The sequence below is a fragment of the Humulus lupulus genome, chromosome 3 (genome assembly GCF_963169125.1).
Source record: "Humulus lupulus chromosome 3, drHumLupu1.1, whole genome shotgun sequence".
Classification (NCBI taxonomy): Eukaryota; Viridiplantae; Streptophyta; class Magnoliopsida; order Rosales; family Cannabaceae; genus Humulus; species Humulus lupulus.
The window spans coordinates 196934313-196945031 of NC_084795.1; the positions used below are offsets into that span (position 1 = coordinate 196934313).

The 10719-nt window shown below is 31.4% G+C and overlaps 1 protein-coding gene across 1 annotated transcript; it reads left to right on the top strand.

Annotated features, from left to right (window-relative positions):
• Positions 1-357: 357 nt before the first annotated feature.
• On the top strand, positions 358-802 carry LOC133823345 (uncharacterized). Its single transcript, XM_062256028.1, has one exon. It carries the CDS (start codon positions 442-444, stop codon positions 631-633), a length of 192 nt encoding a protein of 63 aa, XP_062112012.1. The 5' UTR covers positions 358-441; the 3' UTR covers positions 634-802.
• The last annotated feature ends 9917 nt before the right edge of the window (positions 803-10719 follow it).

A 10719-nucleotide genomic window follows, 5' to 3' on the forward strand; every position in this document is an offset into this window, starting at 1 on the left:
TATGTTGTTTTTTTGTTTTGTAACTACAATGAGTTGCACTGTGTTATTGTGAGATTGTTGTCGTGTTGCTTTCTTGTTGTTTTTTTGACGATATGTTTTGTTAGAGTAAATCGTATTTTTGTAATTTTGAAAAATTAAAATCGAATTTTTTGATAACTTAAGTTAATAAAAATGTAAAACAAAAATTAAAGATGGTAATAATGTAAAAAAATCATATAAAAAACGAGTATTTATGAAAAAAAACCTCTTTTTTAATTACCACCAAATATGGAACAATATGTTTCCTATTAGAAATTCTTAATTTATTTAGTATGCTTTCGTATTTTTAAGTTTTTTTATTTTTTGATTATATATAAAAAAGATAAATAAATAAATAAAAGGGCTGCTGATCGAAGTTTGTCATTGAGACCATCTAACGAATAACGCCGCACAGAACCAAAAATGGTAGTTCGATCTCAAAATTGGGGCTATGTTCGAATCATTGCCGGCACTATTTTTGGTGGCGCTCTTGGCTTCTATGTTATGGATCGGGTTGAGAAGAGCTACAAGGAGAAGATGAATGATAGACTGAGAAAGTACGAGCGCGAGTTGAAGAAGAGAGAGGAGAAGAATCAGCTTGAAGAGTCTCTGTAATTTGTTTTAGTAGTTGCTGAGAAATTGTAGGGAAAAAGACAAGTTAATATTGAATTTTGTGTATCTTTCATTGCTTCTATGCTAAAAGCCTTCTTTTGGGAACCATTCAAGTTGGGAATTCTGTGGTCAAATTTATAACAGGTAAAGCTATCGAAACTTTTGATTTTTATGGGTTTGATCCCAGAAACTGGGCCTCTATTTTTGGGGAAATTTCTCATCCATTTCTTTTAAAATTCCTAAAATAATAAATGCAGCATGCATCAATGTGGATATTCCAATGAATTGGTTATATTTTTAATGAATTAATGTAGCACAGTGGATATATTCTTGTCTAACATATGAGATGGATTTGGGTCCTTCGGTTTATAAAATAAATTTACCATGAAGAGGTATTTCTTGGCTTGTGGATATTTTCTAATGACTAGGTTACCGTTTATGCCTTTATGGCCCTTGGTGGAATTTGTAGCTGCTGTCTTATTTAAATTTTTTTTCTTAAGATATAATAATGTGATTTTAGGTGAAGAGATTGTTGCTGGAGATGACATTTATGGTGGTTCTGATAGGTTGCTGTCAAAAGTAATTCCAAAGACAGGGGTCGTGGTGAAGTAAGTGCAGCTTACTTTTCAAATATATTATGCAGCTCAAGCCTCAGAGTAAATTCTGAAAGTATCATGCTTATAATGTGTAGACGAGTAGATACAACTAATTTAAATGAAATAGCATCTGCAATTGGTCCCTGGACAAAGCTTGTCTGGCTGGAAAGTCCCACAAATCCTCGACAAATGGTTTCTAATATTAGTGTAAGATATCTGGCTATTATATTTTCTCATTCCTTTTTATTCTCTCTTTTTTAATGTTACTTCTGGTAAATGCTTAAAAGAAACAGAGAAGATAAACTTAAATTAATGCCCAAATATGACACTTGTACTCTTTGAATTATATGCTGTGTGTGGGTTTATCCTTTCTCAAAAGGCTGATGAATTACTTGGATATCTATTGTAACCCAGGTAGAGAACGATCTTTCCTGGCTGTCTTGATATTTTCTTAGATATTAAACTTGTTTTTGATAGAATCGATTAAAGAATTAAGTAGTTATCAATTATTTGTTGCCAGAAATGTGCAAATATTTTTCTTTATTTATTTGGTGCATCTTCAGGAAATTGCTAAGATGGCTCATGCTCATGCTCATGATGCTCTTGTCTTGGTGGACAACAGTATAATGTCTCCTGTACTGTCACAACCTCTGGAATAGGCATGTAAATGGGGCAGGTCTGCCCCGCCCCACCCCACAAACATTTTGCCCCACCCCGGCTTAATCGGGGCGGGTCTGCCCCACCCCATTTGCCTCATTTAACTTTTTTTTTAGAAATATTAAATTATAATTTTAGAATTTTTCCTAAGCTTAAATATTATTTTTTATTGTAATATTTATATTTTACACTTGGTATCAACTACACCATTAAATATTATATATATTTTTTTATTTTACAAAATAAATACAAAAATAAGGATGAATTATATAAAACATATTTTTCAATATTTATAATTATTTCTAGTCTATATAGAATTAAAAATATTCTAAACTACATATAAAATGTCAATTTTACGTACTATGTATATAAGTAGCATGAGAGAATTGTGTTTGAGTATAGAAAAAAAAAAATCGAGGCAGGGCGGGGCTACCCCGCCTCCAATTCCGCTTCGTTTTTACCGGGGCAAAGATGCCCCATCAGGTCGGGGCCCCGCCCCGCGTCACCGCCCCATTTTGCTATGCCTACTCTGGAACTAGGAGCTGGTAGCAATATAAAACATGAACTTTACATTCTACTATGGCCCACCAAAAACTATCCCTTTTCCTTAATAGGAGGGTTTCCTTACTAGGAGGGATTGAAAAGTGTAATATAAATTTGGCATGTATTTCTCTTTTTGTCCTTAAAAATAAATAATAAAAATAAAAGTAATATGGATAATATTGTAAATATACTAATAATTTTTTAATAGCTTTTTCTTTCCTTCTGTTGACGCGGTTCTTCGCCAACAGGTAATTAAGAAGAGAAGAGAAAGAGATTAGTGCTTAGGTTGAACCAAAACAGATATATGATCTTAGAAATGAAAATGTGACTCAAGACACGTTTTTTAAGTGGTTCAAAGGTTAAAATCTTTCTACTCCACTAGTCTGTATTATTGCTATATATTGGATATTTGATTACAGGGTATTTCTTACAAGAGAGAATCCAACCTCTATTAACTCCCAATGTCTCCATATTTATAGGAGAAGGCACCTGGGAGTTGGTAAGAATGTCATCTCGTGACCTTCTTACCTATCGTATCAACTCTGTGGCATTCATGATTAATTCTTAAACCTGACACATAAGTGTGGTCAAATCAATAGGTAAGGAAATAATGGGCCGCACGGCCCAACCCAATCGTGGGTGCCTGAATACGCACGTTCCTGCTGCGTGTCCGAGAAGTCAGGGGTATATCAGACACGTGATGTATGATATATGCACGTTTACCTTGCGTGATTGACTTTATAAAGGGTCATAGCCTCCAACTCAAGCTCGCATCACGAGCTGGATGCTTCACACGACCTGCGACCTTCTGAGTCTGGGCTCAGTCCTTAGGTAATTTTGGCGGACCCTTAGGTTACCTCGAGCTAAAGAGGTAGGATCTTATGGCGGCAGCTCCGGTCTTGGGGATGTCCACGTGGTAATTATGATTAGGCCGTATCTCAGCTCACTAATCAGCTCGTGGGAAAACCAGGGCGTACACCTTCCAACTTACCAAACAAGTTTTAAGTAGATATCACATCCATGCTCTCTTTTTCATCTTTCCAAGATAAAAGATAGGAAGATTAATTTTGTCTTGTGCCTTTTTTGGCCTGTAATGATGGTGCCCTTCTTAAGCTTGGTTTTGTTTTGGTTTATATTTTATGCTAAAGTTTCTTAATCATGTCTTCTGCAATGGTACTAAATCAAGTATTCTTTATCACAATACTTTCGGCTGTATTTTCTCACATGAGGGTGGCCACTTTATAGTAATCCTGATCATTTGATTCCAATTGGTTTTCATCCCAGTATTCCACAAGTAAGCTATATTGCATATTTTACCTTCACTAGTAATTTATATACTTTTTAAGTTTTAACCCATTTCCAAAAAAATCATGTCAAGTATTCAAACCAAAGGTGCTCGCTTTTGATATGTCTTTTGTGCATTACTGCCTAGCAGTGGACTGAAAGTTATTTTTTGCTATGTTTAGTATATATTGATGATATTCTAGTATTTAATAAAGATTATAAGGTACATGAGTACCATTTTAAAAAGTTTGAATAGTATGGTTTAATTATTAGCAAAAAGAAAATGGAATTAGAAAAAAAATATATAAAGTTTCTAGGATCCGAAATAGGAAAAGAGAAAATAATATTACAAGATCATATTAGTAAAAAGATGTTAGATTTTTCTGAAAAGTCTGAAGATAATTTATTGGATTATTAAATTATGTCTGTTCAGATATTAAGAATTTATCAAAATTATTTGGCCTATAATGAAGATCAAACTTAATGGTCAAAGATACTTCAATAATGAAGATATTAAACTAGTAAAGAAAATAAAAAAAGTAGTAAAAAACTTACAAATTATCCTTTCCATTAATAACTAACTAAAATTATCCCTTCCATTAATAATTGACTATTTAATAATAGAAACAGATGGATGTGATAAGGGATGAGGAGCAGTATTAAAGAAAAAGCCTAATAAATATTTTAACAAAGACATTGAAGAAATATCAAGATATGCTTCAGGACAGTATAAAGAAAAAAGTATTACTAGTATTGATGCCAAAATAATGGCAATCGAATATTCCTTAGATGCATTTAATCTTTATTTAATTAATAGAAAATAATTTACTATTAGAACAAATTGCCAAGCAATAGTAAGCTTATGTGAAAATATGAGGCAAAATAATAAAAAATTAATGACTAATAATAGATGGACAAAGTTCCTTAATAATTTTATTATTAAAGGATGTAATCCTATTATTGAACATATTAAAGGAAAAGATAATTATTATGTTGATGTATTATCTCGATTAATTTATAATACAAATGGACCGACATCCATTTCGTCCAAGAATGTATAGGCTTGGAATACATCCCCTAGCCCAAATGGCAAACAGACAAGTAGTAGACCAAATAATATATAGTCAGCCAATGGAGAAAGGTGAGGCAATATCCTTCAGAGAATTAGTATTACATTGTTATGGTAATAGTGAAGCCAAGAATATCCCTCACAAGGCCATTAGTAAAGAACAACAATGTTTATTAGATAATATTCATTACACTTATCTATTTAATAACCCTAGATATTTCCAGGCAGTATTAAAATGCATAATAGAATACTTCCAAAGTAAGTAAAATTTTGATTATTATTTAGTATTTCGAGGGAAAAAACCAGGATTATATAAGTTATGGTAATCAGTAGCTAAAACAGTAAATAAATTTAATAACGCCATTTGGAAAGGGCAAGCAAAGTATGAAGAAGCTACTAAAACTGTTATTATGTATTGGAGTTTCAATAATTATGATGAGACAAAAGATAAGGGGAAAGAAAAAGTAACTAAATTAAATTGCCCCCATTGTATTTATTATAATAAAACAATAATAGAAAAAGATTTGGTAAACAAAAAATTAAAAGAAGAAAATGAGGCCTGCTGGGATCAAATTATCAGTCTTAAGCTTCAAGTGGATGCATTTCGACATCAGCTTCAACAATAGAACACTCCACCTATCGCCAATCAAGTAACCATGTCTACTAAAGACATACAATTTCTTATCAATAAAGCTGTCGACGAGAAAATAGAGGAGTGGAATAGTCAATATGATGGGACATATGATGCAGAAGACTCCATCGACCGACTTGAACTTGAGGACCCTACTATGGGAAATATGGGAAACATTACGATTTAAAGTCTGATTTAAAGATAAGATGCTCTTTTCACAAAGACCAAAGGTAGCCGCCCATGTGCTACACATCTTATCATTTTAGAAAAAACAAAATATTATAAGTGCTGAACCTTATCCTCACTTTAATAAAATAATAGATGATAAGTTTTTATTTCTGTATAAATATGCTAAGGATTCTGGCTTGTAGACTCACTTCTTTATTAAATCTTATTCTCTAAACTCAGAGAAACCTCTAAGTCTTGAAATCCATCAAACTTAGCTTTCTCTTTTCTTGTATAATATTTTATAAGTTTATTAATAAAATGAGTTGCTAAAACACCTTGCGATAGTAGAAGGTGATAGTGAATCTTTTTTAGAAATTCCAAGCTTTCTCAAAGATCTTCGATCTGGTATTTAAATTATTTCAAAAGGATAAAAACATTGGTTATTGCATATAATAGGAACTAGGCATTGCTTCTTTAAACTTGTTTATGCCATTGATAGGTTTGTTAAAAGTTGTGTTGAAGTTTACCCTAGATATGAATATGCATAGATACGTCACCTTTTATACGAGAAAATAATAAATTTACACGATAAGAAGATTATTTAGAAGAATTGCAGTTTCAGTAAAAATATTATATCCACACTTTACTATCATATGAATATAAATTTTATTCTCAAAACCCAAGTCTTTTTCATATCTATAAAAACAACTATTTTTATATCAATTATAAACTATATATCAGAAATTCTTATTTACTAAAAATATCAGGAATATATGAACGTACCTAGAAACATAGAAAATTATACCAATAAACTATGTCAACTCAGTATAGATAGTAACAATATAGATCTATTAATAAATAAACTAAAAGAAAGTCTAGATAATCAATTTAATAATTTATCACATAACATAGTAAACGCTCTTAACGAACATCATATCCAGTTATTAAACGAGGAATATAATATTAGCTATAAGTTTATATCTGGTCAAATAACTTTATTAGAAAGTATTAAAAGTGACATTTTCAAAAATAGAAATCAAACAGTCACAAATATTACTGATTATTAGTTGTCACCAATTTTCAAGCTTATAACATTATTAGTCTACAATAGTTGCCATTATTTGTATTTTACAATAATCCTACGATATATTATTAGACTTATCACTAATTTTCAAGCTTATAACATTATTAGCCTACAATAGTTGAATGTATTATTATATAGATCGTAATTATTATACCACCAATTTTTAAGCTTATAACATTATTAGCCTACAATAGTGGAATGTATTATTATATAGATCGTATTTATTATACCACTAATTTTCAAGCTTACAATTTTCCTTAAATATTCCTTTCTTTATTTCACAGTTTAAATTTTGAAATATGGTTGTCATCTTTTCCTTAAAAAGATAATACCTTATTTCGTAGAAGGATTAATTTTAGTCAAATAAATAAATAAAAGAAAAATGAAATATCCCTGAAAAGGGAATATAGCAGATCACGCATGACACAATCTAGGAACTGTGCCATGCGTGTAGCAGTACACTGATATTGTATTAGTGTTATTTTTATTTTATTTATTTAATTAATTAATAATTTAAAAATAGATTTTTTCAAATTTAGTAAGTTAGATATTCACCTAAATCAATTCCAATCATCATTATGATATTATTATTTTATTACTATTATTATTAGGAATAATAAGGTAATAGAATAATATATATATATGATATAGAATAATAAAAATGATATACATACACTAGAAACGCAATAGACAAGTCAGTAAGATTTCATAATTGTTTTCAGAATTTTTGTCAGACAAACACTACAACAAAAAATGTCATTTGCGTCAGTTTCTAACTGTCACAATTGAGTTTTTGCGTTAGTTTTATATGTGACGTGGAATCCCATGACGCAAACCAGGCTGACATTTGTGTCAGTGGGGTACTGCCACAAATGTCAAAAACGCGTTGTTTTTGCGTTAGTTGAGAACTGTCACATAAAGTATTAACCAGGGAAATTGCAAATATTTATACCAATTTCTCTGACCCATTTTGATAAAAAAAAACAGCAATAGAAATAGAAAAATAGCAGCATAAACAAAACACAACATTAATTTTTTTTAAACATTATCTAAAGTTAACATTTGTGATCAAATCTACAAAAGTAATTCAGATTTCAAAGTTAATCTATGTATATAGGTACTCTTGTGTTCTAAATTTCTAAGTATTAAACCTACTTAAACTAAAATTTCCTCACCAACTTGCTCATTTGCTAACTGAGATACATCATAATTGATTCAATCTACTCATCCCGTATCTCGTTGATTTCGTGAGCCGAATATGGTGTCGTATTCGTAAACTAATTAGAAAATATTTAAAATAATAAGTTAGAAATCATCCAAATAAAATCATGGACAATAGTTTAAATTAAAATTAAAAGGTAAAACAATGCCTCATTTTTCAAGTAGGTCTTTGGTCTAGGCTGTGAAATCAACTCTCTTGCAAACTTCATAATGTAAAAGCCACACTCGGTTGGCCCAGTTTGGTTTCGACACTATTACAACATAGATATCCAAATTTAAGTATTATATTTAGCAAGTTATTATAATAAAAAATATGTCAAAAACGTTAATACGATAAGTAATATAATTTACTTACCTTAGGAACACAAACTTTTAGATTGATGGACTCTTTTTGCCTTCGGTGTGTATCATATTGATCTAATGCCCTGCACAAAATATTAATATTTACCCAGATATGAGTTTGAAATGAAATCATAAATCAATTAAGTAATATGTATAACTTACATGATAATTATCTCCTTGATTTTCGGACGAAAATGTGAGTTTACAGGATCCAAAAAAGCTATCGAAGGACTGTGTGACTGAATTAATACCAACATCCAATGATAGCTACAATAAAAATAACTTGTGTAAGATATTTATCAATAAAAAAAATATATGAATATCAAATTAAGTTGACTTACTTGTTGTTCCAAGGACAAATTCAAAAGTGTGTCTCTTGCTCCATCTGTAGAAACCGATCGAAGAGATTTTTAGCACATGTTTCATTGGTTCCTGCATTAGTGGACACTAAAGCGGGATGCATGAAAGTGTACATGTGGTTCAACCCCTTCGTTTGCACTAAATCATCGAGCAAACTACATATAATTAAAAAAGTCAATAAACTATTAAATTTGAAGTTACACTAAATAAACTAAAAGATTATAAACACCATTGTACCTCATATATAATGCTAGCTTAGTCTGTCCGATCATCTCATAATTGCAAAAATGGAGGATATCATCTTTCCCTAACAGAGCGATAGTTTGGAGTCCAAATTCCCTTTCTACAATTGGAATTTCTACCACGCGGTCAACTTTCCATTTATCAATAAATTCACCAAACACTTCAACATTCTTGTCATAGGCACTTTTGTAGGCTCCTGTGTTAATGCCTTTATTCTTTTCTTTGATTGTCTTGGTTGTTGAGTAGAGGGCGCAAGTGACTTTTCATTTGTTCATTAGTAAGGACCCAATGTTGCAGCCATCCAACATCGTAACCGACTGCTTGTCCAACCAATATATAACCTTTCATTGTAAGCGGATGCGGCAAACTAGCGTTCTCTTGAATAGATACTGTAACGCCCTACTACCTTAGAGTTGTTACTAAGTGAGTTTAAAATGTGCACTTAACTAGCTAACCAAGCATTTAACTCAAAAGTGTAACTAACTGTATTAAAATCACATAATTTGAAAATGTAAACATTCATTGAAAATTATAAGTGCTTTACATTAGGGATCCCGAAAATACTGTTTATAAATATTTACAACTCAAAATATGTTTTAAGTCGACTAAATGACAAAATAGGATTCAGTACAAAGCATCTCCCAAAAATACCCCTGGCCGTGGCAGCCAGGCAGACTAGACATGTACGCATCGCCTCATGCTCTCCATACTCATGGTTGGTTGACTTTCCCCTTACCCTTACCTGCACCACAGAGCACCCATGAGCCGAAGTCCAGCAAGAAAACTCCACACAAATAGATAACATATGCATATCAATTACTCAGCATATAACAAATATGTCAACAGGCTAAACACGTACGGCCATGCCGTCCCGGGCGCTTTACCAGGCCCTGGGTTCACAGTCTACACCGTAAGGATATCCCAGGTATCCTTTAGGGTCTTACCCTGGCAACTCGCACTCCGCGTGCTAAACGCTGCTCCCGGCCCTCTTGCCGTTCTCAGCCTTCACCATTCCCGTGTTGGTTTTTATTGATCAAATCAGAGATTATACGCAGTGGAACAACAATCAAATTGTTAGTTTAATCCCATAAGATTTCTAGATCTACTTCTTCACATACATATATATATATATATATTGAATCAATGACAAGAATAGAAAAATTACCTCAGGTCCTTCCTTGCTGCTATCTTTTTGTATGGCTAAATCCTTGAGATCTCACACCAAGATCTTCCAAAATGTTCTCAGCACACAAAGAACGAGTGTGGGCTCGCTATACAAACAATAGGCAAAAAACTATTTATCAGATGTTCTCAACACATGAGATCTGATAAAGTTTGGACCTAGGTTTTGTGAAGAACAATGACTTTTGTTTATGTCACTGTTCTCTTTCTCTGAGAGAGATTTCTAGATATTTTTCTATCCCTGAAAAGTTACGTTCTCGAAAAAACTGATATCCTATATTTAATATATCCTATATATTAAAATATTTGTTATTTTAAACAAATTCAAAATAACTGATCAGTTATCAGATTTTTGTTTAAATAATAATATTTTAATCATATTAAAATATCTCATTATTTATTTAATATTTAAATAACTAAAATTGTGGAATCAAGAGACTGAGTATACTCTCTTATACGTGTAGCACAGTGCCACACGTGTACCACATGCTTGTGATGGCATGTGATTTTTCCCAATTTTTTATTATTATTTAAATACCAAAAATCCCAAAAATAAATTAATTCAAAATTAATTATATTTTTGTTAAATCAAATAATTAATTAATTAATTACACATAATTAATTAATAATTATGTTTGATACATAGAAAAATATTTTACTTATCACATAAGTCCTTTTTGCCCATTTTTGTATTTACCTTTGTCAGTGT